Source organism: Mizuhopecten yessoensis, unplaced genomic scaffold (assembly GCF_002113885.1).
Source record: "Mizuhopecten yessoensis strain PY_sf001 unplaced genomic scaffold, ASM211388v2 scaffold2159, whole genome shotgun sequence".
In the NCBI taxonomy this organism is placed as follows: domain Eukaryota; kingdom Metazoa; phylum Mollusca; class Bivalvia; order Pectinida; family Pectinidae; genus Mizuhopecten; species Mizuhopecten yessoensis.
In genome coordinates, this window is record NW_018404407.1 from 51668 (window position 1) to 71290 (window position 19623).

The 19623-nt window shown below is 37.9% G+C and overlaps 1 protein-coding gene across 2 annotated transcripts; it reads right to left on the bottom strand.

Moving 5' to 3' along the window:
* Positions 1 to 1511: 1511 nt before the first annotated feature.
* Positions 1512 to 19027, bottom strand: LOC110445272 (paramyosin-like). Of its 2 annotated transcripts, XM_021489792.1 has the most exons (16): positions 18741 to 19027; positions 16053 to 16277; positions 14912 to 14968; positions 12500 to 12586; positions 12020 to 12265; positions 11068 to 11313; positions 10654 to 10850; positions 9818 to 9950; positions 9150 to 9366; positions 7919 to 8159; positions 6222 to 6417; positions 5016 to 5144; positions 4148 to 4519; positions 3584 to 3784; positions 2966 to 3135; positions 1512 to 2534 (listed from the first exon to the last, which is right to left on the bottom strand). In XM_021489792.1, exons 1-15 carry the CDS (start codon positions 18837 to 18839, stop codon positions 2977 to 2979), a joined length of 2805 nt encoding a protein of 934 aa, XP_021345467.1. In that variant the 5' UTR covers positions 18840 to 19027; the 3' UTR covers positions 1512 to 2534; positions 2966 to 2976. The 2 variants fall into 2 exon arrangements, with proteins under 2 accessions (XP_021345467.1, XP_021345469.1); XM_021489794.1 differs by lacking the exon at positions 16053 to 16277 and having other exon boundaries at positions 18741 to 19025.
* Between the last annotated feature and the right edge of the window lie 596 nt (positions 19028 to 19623).

A 19623-nucleotide genomic window follows, 5' to 3' on the forward strand; every position in this document is an offset into this window, starting at 1 on the left:
AATACAAGAACGTTAAAAGTAAAACGAATCATCAAAACACATCAACCTGATCTGTCTCACCCAACTGTAATTCTTGACTTGGTTGTATTTATATTTTAAAATTTTCTCTGACCACTGATTAACCTGACCATTATTATCTGAATTTACCTGCAGTGGTACCAATTTGATAACTCATACAGTTTATACAGTTTCCTGTCATTGTCAGATCATGGTTCAAAACACCAGATTTTCAGGTTTGAAGTCGGCGTCTATATTTTGTTGTCACCATTGGCCGCCATCTTGAGAAGACCATTCCTTGACGGTCAGACTCCGAATTACGTTACCATACGATTATGAATCCATTATCCAAAACGTATTTAGATAGAAAAAGGTAAGATATAGGTTTAGTGTGTATCTCCCATCTGATGTAATGGAAGAGTGGAAGTATAGTCTGACACCGCCTTATGAATATCTTGTTAAGATCAATCTGCAGGTTGACAATGGGAGGTAACTCTGATACATAAACTGTTTGACATTTTTTGTTTACATGTGGATTTGTTTCGTGTCGTTTTAAATGTTTTGGATTTTTATTTAATTTCTTTTTCAAAATTCCATTTCGTTAAGCTTAGCATGTGTCTAAATATTAAAACAATTTTTGAAATTGTAACAGACAGACGGATGTCTGTTTTAGGATTTGGTTGTCTTGTACTCTACTGTCCGGATATTTAAATGATATTTGATGTTGGAATCGAGCTAATATCCTTCTTTTTATATTGATATAAGGTACTGTATACATAACATCATGTGTGCTTTGGAGTTATTGCTGGTGATTACACCATATTGTCATTAAGACCGAGTATGTGTGTGTAATAATGATCATAAGCTCACACGTGACATGCCATGTTTATTTTCCTCTATAATGTTTGCGTTTATTTATCACTTTTCTATTTTACTGTAAAATTAGAACTAAACTATGTGAAATCCTCCCACATCCATACGATGTCATTGAGTACAAGTCACTTCCACACTTAGTTACTTTTTTGTTTTAAATTTAACTTTTAAATGGGTTCGCATTGATTATTTTGTCATATTAACGTGTGTTTTGCGAACATCCTGTTATAAATCATCCACAATCAGTCTTATGATAAAATGAAATGCTTGTTCACCAAATGACGAAACATAACCGAAGTATCTCGTTGTCCCGTGACTTCCTTATACAAACTGTCGTTGGTAGCCATCGTATTCTTTTTCAATCCTTGTTATCAGGAACAGCCGGTGTTGTCAATGGAACTCATACATTGTAGTAGGCTTATCGCCATTCTGCCGAACATCAAAACTTTTTCCAAATCTTATTGACTGACTGACTTCAGGACGTATTAGAAGCATTTTGTTTTTACATTGATAATATGTTTTGACTTTCGGAAGAATGGCAGTAAGCTGTAGATGAAATGATTTTCCAGGTTTTGATTGTTTGTATCTAAATAGATAAACAACAAAGGTAGTGACGATAAAAGATAAGCTGACTCGGTATGTATAAGCAACAAATAATGGAATTTATTTTAGCAGAGGGAAACGTATAACATACTGTCGTCGTTCTCTGTAAAAGTACTAGCATGGTGAACACTACAATGTATACAGAGCGCACCGTGCCTGCAGGTATCGACAGTATCTGTCTGTAGAGACACGTGTCCTCCATACAAACAGTCCTTCGTTCGACTTAATTATTCATTGCTATACATTATTTAAATATATCGACAACTCTGTATAAATTATCAACATAAAAAGTACCAAAACATTATTTAACATAATTTTCGTTTCTCTTAAATATCACATTTATAAAATGACTATATTGCACATTGTTTGAAACGTTTGACAAAGCTAAGCTCAAGAAACAGAATAGTTCGTTTTTGTTGGGTTTTTTCTCTCTCCGCCAAAAAAGTACCAGTTACTATAGCAACAGTAAACTTCCTGTTCGTCTCTCTTGTGAACGTTTCCTGTCATCGCTTGTCATCGATTTCGTCACTTCCTCTACACATTGACATGATAAGTACATAAACATTGGCGATGATCTCTAACAGCACATTGATAAAGAGTTTGAGCGTTTAGGTCGAATAAAATGACGTCATGCTTTCCAGTGCCCTTAATGTGTAAATATTTACACGAAACGTTTTGTTACGAGAGTATTTCTGTGACGACGCCATACATCCAAGTGCCTCCTACCGAATAAAACGGAAAATGTAGAATTTGCGTAATATGACGTCATTCCTTCCAGGATTACGTATATATCTAAAGAGACTTCCGCTTTCCCCGTGCCGAGCAATAGCCGGTCTCCCTAAGTATTCCTGTACAATTCCATCATTAGCAACACACACATATATGCTTTTTAATCACATCTGCACAATGAATAAGATTAATAACCAAAAAATAAACGTCTCTGTACAAGTTTAGGGACATTTCGGAATTCAGTCAGTGAAATCCCCATATTTAAATAAATAGCGTCTCTTTGATGTCAATGTGGCACTGGCTTTTTGTATGTAAAATGATAGGCACCATAACTGTAAAAGGAAAACTAGGTTAATATAACACCAAAACAAACCAGTAATTAGACTATACTGTTGTATATTCAATCTGATGTACATTTAACGAAGGCACGAACTTAATCAATAAAATATAACCTGGCAGTTTTTATCGTTTACTGTGATACCTGCACGATAGAAAGAAAACTTCACTTTGTTACTTGCAAGCATATGCATATTTTTCCATCCTTTAATTTTTTTATCATATACAGATTATTTGCTTATAACACTAAACTTAGTTCATTATACCAGATTTATATTTTGATATCACGGAGACATTTTTTCGAATCGTGTTGAAAAAAATCAGGATCTAAATTTAATGCTTACTTAACGTATTCTATGCTCAAAATTTCAATTAACCTAAAAACAAAAAGTAAACGATCCGAGTTTTCCCGACCGGAAGTACTCACATGTGTTGTGTTTACATCCGGACGACCTTGACATCCCGTTGGACGGACATTGATCGCGTTCTGCGGGTGTGTGTAAGGTTCTTCTCGGCGATGTCTGCTCTACCCTCAGCCTCCTCGATCATCTGTTGTGCCTTGCGGTACTTGCTCATTGTAATACTGGTTACGTCTTCCTGTAAACAGTTATAGGATTCTAGTCCATTATCACATTTTCAGCAGCAATAATTTTTGTAATGACATTAAAAACGAATGAAAGAAACGGTTATTTTTTATTTAAAATAATATTTGTCATATCATAAGAAATGTTTTTTTTCCCCTTTTTTAAATATAAAAATATAAGAATAAAAAGGATTAGACTACTAATGGAATAGATGATGATAAAGACCAACTAGTGAAACATTTAAATCGTTAATTAAAGCCTTAACTTTGATAATGATATACGTATAACACTGACGTCAAGATTTATAATGTATTTGACACATTTGTTCAAGAGCTTTTATGTCCGGATTATACAATCCAATTGTAGTGATTTATTCTGTTGTGTGTGTGTGTGTGTTTTTTTTGTTTGTTTTTTTTTTTTTAGAAATGACGTCTTAAAATAATTGAAAAGTGAGGACGTACCGCCTCCTCGATCTGTCTCTTGTAGATTTTGATTTTCATGCTTAGCTGATCGTTAATACTGGTCAGTTCGGCGACCATGCGGTGATCATCTTCAGCCACGCTAAATAGTTCTTTGTATTGACGTTCGTATTTACGCATGTTTCCGATGGCCTCCCTGCTTCGCCTCTGCTCAGCTTCCATTTCAGCCTCCAAATCTCGGATCTATACGGTACACAAACAATAGGTTTGGTAAATTTAATAATGTGATAGTTACGTGGTCTTTCTTGGGTAAAAGTAGTAAATTCCAATTCAATTTCAACATAAGAAAAAGGTCTTTATCTTTACGAGAGTATAGAAAACAGAAATATATTTAGTTAAAATATCTCTTCGAGAAGAAATAGCAGTAATTAATTCAATAAAAGATTCAATATACAAGCGTAAGTCGAAACTACCATTTATAAATATACCATGTATTTAGGATAGCAACTGCCTAGCCCAATAATGTTACATACATATACTCTCAAAGAGATATTACGGAATATTAATACTTCTTTCATACAAACACGACGTAAAGCCAACACGTACTCTAGCCTGTAATTTGGCGATCTGTCTCTTTCCTTCCCGAAGGGCGAAGGCCTCCGCCTCCTCTAGCCTGAGGGTAATCTCGCGGATTTCAATCTCAAGCTGCTTCCTGAGGCTCTCGGCGTTCTTGTAGTTCTCCTGTTCTTGGCGGAGCTCATCACAAAGACGCCTGTTCTCGTTGTAGAGACGCTCGGCACGCTCCTCTGCGGCTCTCTGGCCGTTGAGGGCCTCGTCAAGGTCAGTCTGCATGGCAGAGATGTCGGCTTCCATGCGTCGCTTGTCGTTGACAAGGACATTGACCTGGATTTGAATTTCTGACAGGCGGATGGATACCTCGTTGAGCTCAGTTTCGGCGTTCTTGCGTGCCCTCTCGGACTGTTTGAATCATAATACACAGAACATGATGCTTTTTTTTTAATATCATAAAATTGTAGTTTTTGAATCATTAAGAAACATAGCTTAATTCATTCTATATTGTTTTTCTGACAAGATATTTTTGTGCCGTAAGTTTCAAGGTTGATGTCAAAAACGTCATCCAATCATGACTTGTTCGAGATTATCAAGTTATATATAGGCAGAGATATGTATGCACTTCAATATCATATATTGAAATCAACAAGAGTACAAAATGTTCTTTTAATTTTGTTGTGCTTAAATTTTGTTTGTTTGTTTTTATTTTTCAATTTTCAACATGAATAAGATATTTCACACGACTGCTAAACATCATTAGTTTGAAACCATTCTACTGCTCATCATATTTAATATAATATATGAATTCGTAGAGAACAAAAACGATCCCTAATTTAACGATTTTACAGTATAACTAAAACTTCTTTATTATTTGTACATTAGAACCATAGAATTTACTCACGTTCTCCATGGCGGCCCTGAGGTCTTCAACTTCGGTTTGGAGGGCGACACGTTTCCTCTCGGAGACGGACAGTTGGGCGAGGGCATCATCAAGTCTGCGGGAAGTTTCCTCGTTAATGGCCTCGAGCTCCTACAATAACAGAACGATCACATGTTACTGTAAATAACTTCGCGACAAACTTAATCCGCTAATGTTAACATTTATACATAGTGCATGCCTTTTGTTTTAATCTGTATAAATATTTACAAGATTTCTTAAGTGTGATCCATTTGCTTCACGAAAAACAATGAACAAGACAAATATCGCTAAAACCCGTGATTTATTAATATTCTGTACCGTTAAAAAGTTTTAATAATTAGATCTATATAAGATTGCTGTACGTGCTACATATGTTACACAGCCCTGTGCGTTATAGCTCACCTCACCTTAACCCTATAGCTAAAACGATACATTTTATAGAACTTTTAATATAATTATTCACTGCTTTATTTTCAAAGTTTCACCATAGATAGGGCAGTAACGTTATAAATCTTTTAAACGCAGTTTTCAGGGAGAACAGCACTTGTTTTACTGCGGCGTCATGCTAAGCTCACAAGTCGGAGAGCTCATTTTTTCTGCCCAGAGAACACACTACCATGTGATATATATTATCAGATATCAGATAAGGGCCTACTAAAGCAGTGTAGATCATGTTCATAAGTATGTGCACACCTTAGTTCACCGGGCCATTTCCAGAGTTTCTATTATTAGAATAGGCTAAATAAATTACAGTTAGAATCGTTATATCATTTTCTCAGATTCACAGATCATTTGAACGGATTAGCCGCGAAATACAGTGAATGAGATGTTTATGTACACGGGATTCTATTTGGACGGTGTATTCCTGTTAACCCTTACCCTCATAATGAACAAGTGATGGCTTACCCTACTAAACTGCTACTCCCCAATTTTTCATCCCAATAGCAGACAAGAATTAAACTAATAAAGCATGTGGACTTTTAGTGAATCAGTCACTAGTGACAATGTTCAATTGTAACTATTGTGTATTTATTTTCTGACCATTTTGTTTGAAAATGACATTATCTGATTATCATTAATATATATATATATATATATATAAAGTACTGAAAACTTTATGATTGAACAGACGCCGACTGAGAGATCCGATCTGTTACACCAGCTGTAGGGCTGATTTGGGTGACTTACCTTGACGCGGATGTGGAGAGATCTGATCTGTTTCACATATTCGGAGTTGGCCCTGTTAGCATTGTCAAGAGCAGCTTCCAGTTCTCTGATGTCAGTCTCGTACTTCTTCTTGATGCGGCTGATCTCGGACTTGTAGCGGACCTCCACCTCCACAAGGGTCCTCTGTAACTCCTCGATAGCCCTGGCGCTGCTCTTTCTGTAATACAAACACGTGAGGACCGTGAGTTTACGTCATCACTACACTCCAGATTGGTAAGGTCTACTCAATTGACTTATGTTGTTGTCGCGTCATAATATGATATTTTGTTACACCATGAATTGTGTTCATATGACTCATATGTCTTGCAGGGACGTTAAAAAATTAGATATACAATTTGGAAGAAAAATCACGTTTTCTGGATACAAAATAACGGTAACATTTGATAATGGTATTTAATTTAAGTAAATTCAGATTTCTTAACCAATAGAAAAAACCTCGTTCAGTCGAATTAGAGGCAAGTAGTTCGATATCGCGTGAAGCTCACAAACGTATTGTTTAACTTGTTTCATGTTTTTACGAAGAACAACAGTTCCAAGAACAATTTTGTAATTATATTTTAAATACAGTCACACAAATTGCAAAAACCGAAAATCATTGTTAGTTCTAAAGCTTATGTTTTGAACATTATATCTTGCTATGAATTTCAGTGCATACTATGGCTGCCATGCCTGACACTGTAGCCACTACGCCATGCTTGTTTATGTCACAAATTATTTCTGTATGTCCCAATGTGAAAAGTCTACTCCTCAAGAATATACATGGTCAATGAGTCCTTTCTCCTTTCTAACGATATTGATACACGCATCGTCTGTATGGGATTACATCAAAAGCACACTTCGGTAATACTGTTTCACACCGTCCACTATCACATAATATGACGATGTCAGACACAATCACAAAACTTGATGACGCATCACACACTCCATGTAATCGAATAATGGAAGAGTAACTTACATGTTCAAGGAACGAAAATAATGACCGAAAGTGTGAAGTTCATCCTCTCGCCCAGCCATTTTGAGAACTTATGTCTATGAATATTACCCGAACTCTACCTATATTCTACAAGAGGTCTGGTTGTACAGGAAAGGCAGTGACTAACGTCAAGATAAGTCAGCTATAAGGTGATACCAGCGATACCACAGTCAGATCAGCCGCGGAGATTCAGCCCCATAAGATAGTAAAACATGAAGTTACTACAGAGTGTCAATGTTGAACATTTCTAAATGAAGAATTTATATTCCCTCTGGACTATGTACAGGGGGTGGCAGTATCTGTAGAACAGCGATGTGGACTGATGGCTCGGTGGTAAACATATACCAGACTATTTCACTGATTACTGGTGGTATAATGTTTTATTTTCGTTCTCGTTTGATTCTTGATATTATGATGGTCTAAATAATAGTTAGGATTTTTAAGCTTCATGAATTTTGTCGACCAACTCAGACAGTCCACTGTTTAATAAGGGAGGGGGATTATTTCTAAACGAGTTATGATATTTAAATAAGGGGTTATGGGTGGGGGAGGGCGCTAGTCTCAACGAAATATTACAAAAGCCGCTGTCATTTACATATATCCCTGTATTTTTATTCTGCGATCATTTTTCTGTATGCGAAAGGTTTACTTTCTAAACGCATAGAGCAAGGTAAATTGTACTGACCTGATGCTGTCGATTTCCTCGTCCTTCTCACGGAGCCTCTGTTCCATTTCAGCGCGGAGCTGAGCAAGGGCGGCTTGGGCGGCGGCGAGTTTGTTCTCGGCATCACGCAGGGCGTCCTCGGTGTCACGCAGGGCGGCAGCCAAGCTATCCCTCTCGGCGAGGAGGGCGGCGTTGGCGGACCTGAGTTCCTCGTTGGCTTTGTTGGCTTCCTTGAGGGCTTGCTTTGTCTCCCTGAGAGCATCTGAACGAGAAATTAACTACTTATTAATTTAATGCATATTTCACATAGAAATTGTTAGTTCGTATTTCTATTTGGGTTTTCTGCCTTCTTATCATATACATATATATAAAAGCTCATATAAAAACAAAGATGCTAACTAAGGGTCTGTCATTCAGAAATGACAACACACCGAAGTATTACAACCTTAACACTGTAACTTGGCAGTCGATCGGTAACGATATTCTGACAACAGGCTTACAACGGGTGTCCTGGGTTGGGAGGCACCAAAGAGGTAAGTTTAGATAAAAAAGGGAAGATCAGATGAATCCCTAAGGAGTTTTAACGAAGGGAGCCGATCAATATTAGTCTCTGCATGAGCGTCACTAGCATAACGACACAGAAGCAAAACCCTTGATTATGTAGGGGGATCCATAGCATACGATTATGCAGCAAAGATCCGACTTCCAAACGTCCAGGTGTGAGGCTGTTATCTAACCTCCTCAACATGTTGCGATACATTACTCATTTAAGCCATACGCCTACTTTTCATAAAAGGTTAAAAGCATATATCAGTCATAGCGATGGTATAAATCATCTTTAATAATAATAATAATAATTCGAGGTTCTTATCAAGCCGCTATATCACAACCTAGTAGGTTGTCTCAAAGCGGTTCACAGATTATTATCCGTGGTTTTTCCTGGCCTTTGCAACCAGCCAATATCGTTCTCAACTCCCTGGGGAACATGCAGCCTGTGCTGCCATTTCGGCGCTTACAGCTAGCATTCTACAATTCTAGCACTGCCCAACCGGGTACTCATTTACAGCTGAGTAGACTGGAACAAGCGGAATGAAGTATCTCTAACCCGCTACCTTTCGGTCACGAGCCCGGCGTCCTACCACTAGACGACCGCGCCTTCTAATGAATGTAAAACGAATAAATTGCTTTTTCAAAATTGAACTTAAGTTTTGTTTCCTCAGATTCTAATCGAGGTGAAGATACAATAACATACCCTCCAATTTCTTGTTTTCGCGTCCGAGGTTGTCGTTCTTTTCCTGGAGCTCGACGACCTTGACCCTGAGTCGCTGGCACTCGCCCTCGAGCGCAGCCTTCTCTGAGCGAAGAGCAGCGTTCTCGGCAGAAAGGTCGTCGACCTTCTTTTGGAGAGCGGCGTTGTCGTTCTCCAACTGTCTGTTCCTCTTGGTGAGATCCTGTACGATGATGGTGAGCTGTAAGAAGAAAGAGGCATGCTATATTATAATTTATTTTGGGACAAAATGCAATAATGTAGAAAAATACAACGTTATACAAAGCGTTTTTTATGGTTACCAGATTGATAGGTTTCAGGTATTACTTTAAAGTCATAGAAAATGGGCGAAAGGCTGGTACTAGTACTTATTATAACTGATCTGTTTCCTGTAAAGTTACGTTGTACGAGCTCACTCGTTATTCGCACGGTGATCAGAAGCTTGTCATAACATCTATAAATTATGTCTGTGGATTGTACGGATTTTTGTTTTTAAAAGGGTAAGAGAAATCTGAAATTAAAATGGCCCAAAATCGCTTTACACAAGTTCTGGTAATTTAACCCAAACAATCTTCTGAACCTGTGAAGATGACATTTTTAACAAAATCACTTTCTCGTATTTTTGTTTTGTTTTTTGTTTCATATTTACTTACGTTTTCGATTTCGATGCTGAGTTCTCTAACTTCGTTTGTGAGTTTAGCCTTGGCCTTCTCGAGGTTGGAGTTGCGGGCCCTGAGTGTGTCGCACGCATCCTCCAACTCCTGTACCCGGACGATAAACTTCCTCCTGAAAGGTTAAGGTCAGATAATGTAATACCGTCTCCCCTTCGAACATTACAGACGTGAAAATATAAACATGTTCTAATGTTTTTATTAGAAATCAAACATTTTTTTCAGGTAAAGATCAAAATCTACTCCCAGTACCGAAGCATTAGCGGGGTGACCGCAAGTGAGGACGGGCTCCTCGTTGGATGATTCGTGGAAACATTCCTTGTAAAGTTCAATTGACTGACTGCCAAACACGTGTAGATAGCAGATTTTGTTGCTAGTTAATGCATATTATCGACAACATTGAGATTTTATTGAATATTTGTTTTATTTCTTGAATGACTTATTAATACCGGTAGACGTTTGTTTCCCAGGGTCTATTTATTTTCTTGTTTGACTTGGAGCGATACCTCAGACACACTTACGGGTCGATAACTTTGATTGTGTAGATAGAAAACTGCGTTCAAGATTTGTCAAAATGTATTTTCAATTTTTATAAACATTTGACGAGTCTTCTAGTTAATCATTCAAGCTAACTTGCATAAAAGGCGGTTACCATCATTTGTCATAAAATGCCCTGGCTAAAGGTCTCTGAAGCTTTTAGATAACAAGCGTGCTCTATTATTGTTTTGGTTTTGATTGAGATCACAGTATGAGAGTCTGAAAATAGTTCTCACTTAACGGACTAAACAACGAAGCATTTAAACCAAATTATTTCTCACCTGACAGACTCAAGTTCCTCGCGGACGACGGTGATTTCTTTGTCGTATTTGGACTTGAGGGCCACAAGGTCGCTGTTGGCCTTGCTGAGGGAATTACGGAGAATGGAGGCGGCTTCGGATTCTTCTTCATAGCGGGCGTTCAGGTTGTCATAGTCACTCTGCAGTGCACTGAGTTGAACTTGGAAGTTCTGTCTTTGCTGTAAAAAGGTAAGGAAAGACCATTATTGATTCATGTACTACTTTTTGTGGCTATTGTGATTTTTAATTGTTTGAAATAATATTATTCGTTGAAATTGAAAGAAGATTTTTAAATTATATATATTAGGGGAGTGGTGTAACTTAATGCGTTTTTTTATTGTTGTTGAGGAGAATGTGCTTTTTTGTATATTTAATGGACGTTTCTACTTAACTCACCCTAGACTCGTCATCCAAGTTCCTCTTCAAATCATCAAGATGGACTTGAAGTTGAGATTTGGCCTTGGCGAGTCCGGCGTTGGCGGCGTCCAGCTCCTGTACCTGGTGTTGAAGGTCGAAATTCTCTTGGGTGAGGCGAGCTTTGAGGCCGTTGAGATCGTTGAGCTGACGGGTCATGTCATCTACCTGAGCCTTCAAACGGATGTTGGAACTCTCCAAACCCTCGACCCTCATATCAAGTGATGACTATAACCAAAGAAAGCAATGTATTAGGATCATTTTACAAACTAAAAAGGACCGACCACTGTAGGAACAGTTACGTTATTTATGCAAATTAGCTGATTAAATGATAATATTTTAAGGTAATGTGTTCCGTGGGGAAAGAGATGGGTTGTGTTTACCATTTCTTTTGACATAACCAATAAAACTAAGATAGTTCAATACACCTTAAAAGATACTCGAAAGCATGTCAATAAGGTTAAATTTATTTCTTTTTCTTATGCTCTGAAATCAAGTTTCTTGCTCTAACGAGCAATGCACTGAGCTTCTGGTGTGAACAAGCCAAAAATATGATCTGAGCAATGTTTTTATCATTTAATTTTTAAGATATGGTTGATAATTCATTAGAAACATTCCACAAAATAGAGGAAATATATCTGTTTCAATGTCGTTACTGGCTTGTAACATTTTTTATATGATAATTACTAATGTTTGTATACTTGATAGGGGCAGTGTGAAAACAATTTGAGCAATTTTAATTTTGGGAAAACAATTTCTTGACGTCAAAGGAGAAGAGAAGTTTTTACTGGACTTACGACATTGTGTTTTGCAAACGGGTACCTACCTTAGCCTTGGCCAGTTTGTATACGGGTACATGTACCTACCTTAGCCTTGGCCAGTTTGTATACGGGTACCTACCCTAGCCTTGACCAATTTATATATGGGTACCTACCTTAGCCTTGGCCAGAGAATCGTTTGCCATCTGAAGACCATCGATTTCAACGACAAGTGTTAATTTCTCTTTCTCGACCCTAGATTTGGACTTGGACATGTGTTCGAGTTGGTCCGCGAGGTCGTTGAGAGCTTCTTGATGACGTTTCCTCTGGCTGCTTTCCTGAGCCTCGTACTGAGCATTCGCCAGTTCAAAGTCTTTGCGAAGCTTGATGACTTCCGCTTCACGTTTCCTGGCAATATCAGTCTGATGAAACAAAACATTATATTTTATCTGTTCGCTGCAGTATGGTTGTATCGTGTGTAATGTTCGTTCAGTACACTTACAAATACTTTTCAAAGTTATTTTTTTTTATTTAATTTGATGTTATATTCATATCATTTGGAATTTGACGCAATTATGTATACATTTTTTATTCTGTCTTAATTTCATAATGATATGATATACCGTGTTTATTCGATGTAAATGAATTTGTCATACCTGTGTGGACTGTAGACCATAAGCCTCCTCATACCTATCGTTGGACTGATCCAGTTGGAAGGTCAGTTCAGCACATTGTTTCTCGAACTGTCAAAGGAAAATAAAATAATCCTTGAGAGGTGGTATAGCAATGGACAATAGTCTGTCTTGTTTTGGGAGAGGTAATCTGGGGACTTGTTTTGGGAGATGTAGTCTGGGGAGTTGTTTTGGAAGAGGTAATCTGAGGACTTGTTTTGGGAGATGTAGTCTGGGGACTTGTTTGGGAGAGGAAGTCTGGGGACTTGTTTGGGAGAGGTAGTCTGGGGTTTGTTCTTGGGACTTGTTTGGGAGAGGTAGTCTGTGGTTTGATCTGGGGACTTGTTTTGGGAGAGGTTAAGCCTGGGGTTTGTTCTGTGGACTTGTTTGGAAGAGGTAGTCTGTGGTTTGATCTGGGGACTTGTTTTGGGAGAGGTAGCCTGGGGTTTGTTCTGTGGACTTGTTTGGAAGAGGTAGGCTGGGGTTTGTTCTGGGGACTTGTTTGGGAGAGGTAGTTTGGGGACTTGTTTTTAGGGACTTGTTTGGGAGAGGTAGTCTGGGGACTTGTTTTGACGACATTAACGAAAATTTTGATTAAATCTGAATTCATTGCTGATTCCTTAAGATTCGTCACTGGCCTTCGAGAGATGTTTTTAACAAGAACATGCTCTTGTATTTTGCATAATGTGATATAATGTTGTGAAGAAATATATGGATTTTGATACTTAAAAATGTTTGTTATACATGACTGCTTATTGTAAGCTAAAGAATAACGTAATTGATACATATCAAGTACCAGCTAAAGATTCAAAATGAAAGTTAAAACAAATATTTACGGGGGAAAGATGTATCGGGTTCAAATTAGTCTTCTCAATTCATACAAAATAAGATAAGCACATGGCTATAAGAGGTGCATCCAATTTGATCATTAATTTTTTATTTTTGAAAGTTTTTGTTTGTTTGTTTGGGGTGGGGTTAACGTCCTATTTACAGATAAGGTCATTCAAGGACGTGTATTTTGCAACTTTTCATAATGATATACGAATAACTTGGTTACCATATGTTCGACCTAAGACGATTAATTTTGTTATATATGTTCTAAGTATTGCCTCTAAATACACATAGGTCTGTTAGCAAACTCCAATCAGACTATCCTCAGGGATGTAGCTCGCGTAATCCTCCTCACGCCCCGACCCCCTGGGGCTAGCTGTCAGACACCAGATGATAATTCCCGATCCCCCTTTACACCTGTAAATCTGACGCCATCTTGTTTGGCTGAGAGGCAGTGGGGAACCATTCTTATCATGACGTGAGATCATTACGGGATCTGACAATGAGGCCCGAAGCCAGCCTACAACTGCTGTTTACATGAAAGAGAAATTCTCAGCCCGGGTAATAGATAGATATCTACGTGGCTAAGACAGACAGTGGAAGGGAAGCTCTTCGCTACAGTATTGGGTTACACTGACCGTGCCGTACACAACAGACGGTACATATTTAGGGGCAAGTGTGCCGTTCGTAGTGTAATACACGCGCACAGCAAATCGCTGTCTCAGCAGCTCGCTAGGTAAAAGCATTACCTCCTCAAACACGTACTGCATATAAATTATCATACGTGTTGATCGTTTCCTCATCCGTCCCGCACAAAAAGTAGTAATAAAACATAACTGACTTTTTCCATATTGCCGTCATTTCACCAATAAAATACATATTTGACGGTGTCAATTCAATTTTAAACACGTGTTTTACATTCGTTCCACCGTTTTGTTATTACCAATAAAACGTACTTTACACAACAATGACCCTTGCCTTACTTTAGGAGATTTTAACATGTTACCCATTATATTACATCGCCCAATTGTTTCACGATGGTATGATTGTGAACGAATTTTAATGGGACATCTGCTTTTTAATCAGTATTAAACTTCAAAAGAAGCCTTATCTGATAGTGTCTCTCCGCGTGTTTTAAGAGGGTGTAGAATACTTTGAGGACTCGTACTGGGGTGTTAAATAAGTCAATGCTTTCCCGGCTAGATAAAGAATAACTGATCATAAAATAGTTCAGGTTGTCTGTTTTACTACCTTCAGTTTGATTTAAAAAAACAAACAAAAACCAAAAAAACAAAACCGCGCAATCTTCTTTTGACAGATCAATTTAGGTAAGACTAGTTTGATTATTGACGGCGCCTATTGACGGGGCCTATTGACGGCGCCTATTGACGGGGCGTCCTGTTTACACTTAATTATTGTATGGGTGTCCGTTATAATACTCGTGTAAAGTCTCGGTTATTGAAACGTTTGAAATGTCTTGTTTCTGACAAGCGTTAGGATGACCTTCACTTATTCAACAAAACAGCGACAAGGTTTCATAAGTAACCAAAATGACGTCATACTTACTCTGATACGCATGTCCCTCTCGCTATCCACGGCATCCTCCAGCTCCCTGATCCGACTCTGAAATGAAGTTGTATACAGTGCAATATACATTCATGATAAAAGTCATCGAAATTTTACCACAAAATACCCAAAAGATAAATGAATAAACATAGAATTATATTAAGACCAGGGAAACGTTTAAGAACATACTATCACAACATTTTTTTTGTTCATAATATAGCGCGTAGATTTTAACAATTTCGTTTATAATCATCTTTGTCGGTAATGATCAATGATCTTTATTGAAAGAGATATGCAATTCGAATATTCAGAATATCAGTGTCAAAAATTAAGCGATCACATATTTATTTTGAATAGCTTATGACATTCACAGAAGAGCACAACACATTACAAAGCGAAATAAGTTAACGGCATGCGGGTTTTAAAAGGAAAAATGAAGTTTAATTTATGTATAAAAGTTCGGAACATTTCGATTCTACGGAGGGGAATTCTGGAGCGCTTTCTGGGTATTTGTTGTAGTTGGGTTTTTTTTGATAATATAGCACACATGGATTTATGGTTATCTGGAGTTCATTTCTTATAAAGTAGAACGGGAAGTACGGTTTATAAACAATTCAATCATCGATAGGGTGAAAAAACACCAAACTTCATTGCCAATACAAGGGGAGTCTTGGAAGGTATCGAGAGCTGTGTCAAGGTATATATGATTGGAGGTTTTCCTCAACGGAAGTCACTCTTCAAAGGGAAATCACTCTCAAAGAAAGATTCAGTCAGGTCATCCATTCTGTCGTATATCTTCTCCATAAATTCCTTCTTCCTTTGTCCATTTGTACAACGCCTCAATCCCACTGATGTAACCTGTTGTTTCTTTAATTCGAATCCTTGATGAGAATCAATCGGATTGTTTTTGTCATTATTATAAACATTTCACTTCAAATTTGGCAGTATTTCATACAAATTAGGAGATCTCTAGTCATTGAAACAGGAATTCTCAATTAATTTTAAACGCGACCATGTTCTTTTGTAATTTTTCACTGTCGTAAAGAAGAAATAGCTTGCAGGAAGTGACGTCAGGACATGCTTGGAGTGGGCGGAAGTGCACTCGCAACCTCATTGATGTACCTGAATATACATACACTACCTGAAATCGTTGTTCCTCTGCATGAAACAGGTCTTGTTCATGTTTTAATACGCGAGATGACCTCTCTACATTGACATTAGAAGATGACTGTGCAGCAGTTGATGAAGAGCTGATAATGGTACGTTTCACTTGGCTTGAACTTGTTCTGAGTTGACTCGAACTCGAGGCAATGGCACCTGATTGTATCTGACTCGTACTCGCTCGTCTGGAAATAGTCCCCGTGTTCTAACAAACCAAAGTTTGTAGTCTGTTATAAAAAGGTACCCGAATTTGAATGAGGGAGGTTGGCAAACAGGAAGGGGCGGGGCTTCGTTAACGGGGTGCTGTAATTCTCAGATTTTTTTATTTATTTTTTTATTTGGAACAGATAGTACTTACTTAAATGATGAAATGACTCATGAAGATGACACATGCAAACAATGAAGTAGTATGTATGTGTTATTACATTGAAATCCTGGTTATTATCGAACAAACGAATCGATTTAAATTGAAGTAAATATGTTACTGCACTCCTGGTATCCTGAAGGTGACGGTGGTTTTACACGCGTACACACAGACGTTAGGAGATACATCTCTCCCACGGGCCACTGGACGCTTATCTAACCAATATAAAACTAATTCAACCAGATGTTTACCATAATTCTGAACTCTCTGAAGTTTCATATTGTTGAAAGATGTTCGTCAGAATGTATTATGCATGCAATTGCTCATCATATAAACCACTTATTTGTATTTACATATCATTGGTGAAAAATAGACAGGCGTTTTATACTCGTGGCCAATAATGGGTTATAAAATATCAATTTTTGTTTTATAGCAAGTTGTAAAAAAGAAACGAAATATGTATTTCATTATCAACAACCAGGATTTCAATTTAATATTTATTAACCACATCATCATAGCTAGAACACAGTATGTGACGTTATAAGTTTATATTATGTAAGCATGTTACGTCGAATAAGAATAATAATTAAAAAACATAAAACCGCACAAATAGACAGAGAAGTACTGCATCAGCATGTACCAGTGTGGTTTAATATTGATCATATCGTGATTAAAAAAGATGAACTTCTTTTTAAAGTCTGTAAAAGGTTTATAATTTTATTTCCTCTGGGTCTATTTATAAAATATGATTGCTTTAATACTTATCTAGAATATGTAGTCATGGCTTCAATGAAAAAAATCTAAGTTATCTTCTGCAGTTTAGTTTGTGTTTTATTATAGACCCAAGAAATATTTGCCTGGAGAAATTCGCCTACTCATGATAAAAATCTGAAGTATTTTGGCTAGATTTCAATGGCAGTCCGTGGCAAGCTGTATACACAAACGCCGGTTATTTTTGGCTCGTGTAATGCAATCCCTATCTCTATGGCTCTTCAACCATCGTGCAATGCCCAAAAGAGGAAAGTAGCCATCTTCCGTCGGTGGCCGGAAACGCCCGACACTTCCCGAAGTTGATTCGACAGTTTCTGTATACTTTCGCTGATTTGACCTTAAGGGACATTCATGTATTTCCAAATGCTTTATTATTCGATTGATACAATTATATATAAAGTCAATCTATTTTAAAGACTTCTACATCCTTACTAAATGTTTTGACTATTTTTGTCGAAAAAGTAACATGCAGACGATATATTTACGTCAGGGAAGGGATGAGTATGAACATTCCTGAAATTTCTGTACCAATTCACGTGCGCTACTGGTGAGAGATAACCGACAGACGCCCAGTGATCGTTGCTATACCCTTTACCCATTAAACCCCAAGCCTTATCAGATTATTGACTTGCAGCATCGTATTCACAAACATCGCTTCCAAAACTGTTATCCCGCTGTGGGGCTCGCGTGTTTCTGAGATAACGGTTGTACGTTATACCATACCAAATGTAACAGGTTTCACTACCAACCCTCTACTATGTCTGATATACGGTACTTAGCTATCAGTACTTCCTGACAGTACTAAATTTAAGTTATATAACTAATATCTAACTTATATAGACATGTACATAACTCGAACGCAATATTGAAATAAGTTATCATATTTTGAATTATTTATATGTATTAAAGGTATTTTAAATAAGTGAGTATCACTTCCTGTTTTTATTTACTTCCGAGTCACTACTGAAAGTGGCGGTTAGTTTCTCCACAATGCAGACTTAATACAAAGGGCAAATCGTATCTATCCTCAAAGTGTTAATCCAACAGGTGACCAGGGAGCCGCACTATTTAACTTAGCCAGGTCTTTTCACAATAAAGGCAGCAACATTCACTTTAATCCAGTCTATAGCTCCAGCCACGGAACAGCAACATTGATAGCACAATAGCAAATGCAAGCACACCACTTGGCAACATAGCTTGACAACTTGTTAATCCAGTCCGGCAAACACAAACGTTGTCCACAGTTTGAAGTTAAGCCACAGTTAAAGCTAGGGTATACATTTTAGAAAAACTTTCCATCTTATTACAACATTAGATAGTATGGGAGTATAAAATTCATAAGATTGAACAATTATTAATTTGAAATTAGATTAAAATTATGAATCAATTGGATGTTTTTCATCAGTTGTGATCTAAAAATAGCACAGGCGTTTTATCCAAACATCGCACACAGAAAGCAACAGAGGAAAACACGTATGTTATAGTTTGATATCAACATTGAAGAGGGAAAGGGATTTCACACCAAAAACTCACCTCGAATCGGTTCTGTGTGGTGGGCGATGTGCCTCGGTATACCTGGTAGGTTCGCTTCACGTGCACAACCTTGTTAATATCCGAATCAAAATCACCCATTTTGTTAGTTCAGGAATACAGCAAACCACAAAAGAAAGAAAAATGAAATCTACAGGAAATCACGAAATGGAGCTGAAAGTGAAACTACTTTTAATCCACTGCTCGGCACTGAGTGGTGAGTTTGTACACTAACGGCAGAGTGACTAAAACGCCCGAACGAATGCTTTAAATACTAGCCCTTGTAATGTTTTATACTGCTCGCGCATCCGCTAGGGGGCGCCGTGGTTCAGTCAGTAGCAGAAGACACCGCCAGGGAGTAACCCGATATCCCTACGAGTCAAAGAAGGCATGATTAGTTAGTAAGACATTGGCTTAGCGAGGGTATCCCCCAATACTTCATACGTCACAAATGTGATGTCACAGATCCCGCGCATCCCCCTCCACACATCACGGATAATTTATTTGCGCGTCCTTAGCTATAGAGAACGGGAAGTGTTAGCGATTGTGAAGAAAATAATAAGACACTTCCCCATTGGTACTTGGTGTTTACACCTTACGCCAAATATGGCGACCAGGAACAGGACTCAGTGTACAGTGGTGAATGTCGGGGTTTGAGAGTGATGGATGAACCGTGAATATAACAAAGAAGATAGAGGGAGGAGAGAACAGACAAATAGTATTACTATCGGCTGGTTGATGACGTGTAATTGTTAGCGCTAGGTGATATTGTGCCGAGCTGGCTTTCATAAACCGGACTTCATCTTGGCAGAGTATTTCTCGTGCATAAGTTCGTGTTGGCGGCATGCAAAACCAAATATGTCGGGATGAAAAGTGACGCTATAGC

What these genes read in the sequence shown, in the direction of transcription:
- LOC110445272 (XM_021489792.1), bottom strand. Translation starts at nt 18,839, where the DNA reads ATGGGTGATTTTGATTCGGATATTAACAAGGTTGTGCACGTGAAGCGA. An exon ending in ATGGTCTACAGTCCACACAG is followed by an intron (nt 12,266 to 12,499) that starts GTATGACAAATT and finishes TTGTTTCATCAG; the next exon opens with ACTGATATTGCCAGGAAACG. An exon ending in TCAGCATCGAAATCGAAAAC is followed by an intron (nt 9,367 to 9,817) that starts GTAAGTAAATAT and finishes TTCTTCTTACAG; the next exon opens with CTCACCATCATCGTACAGGA.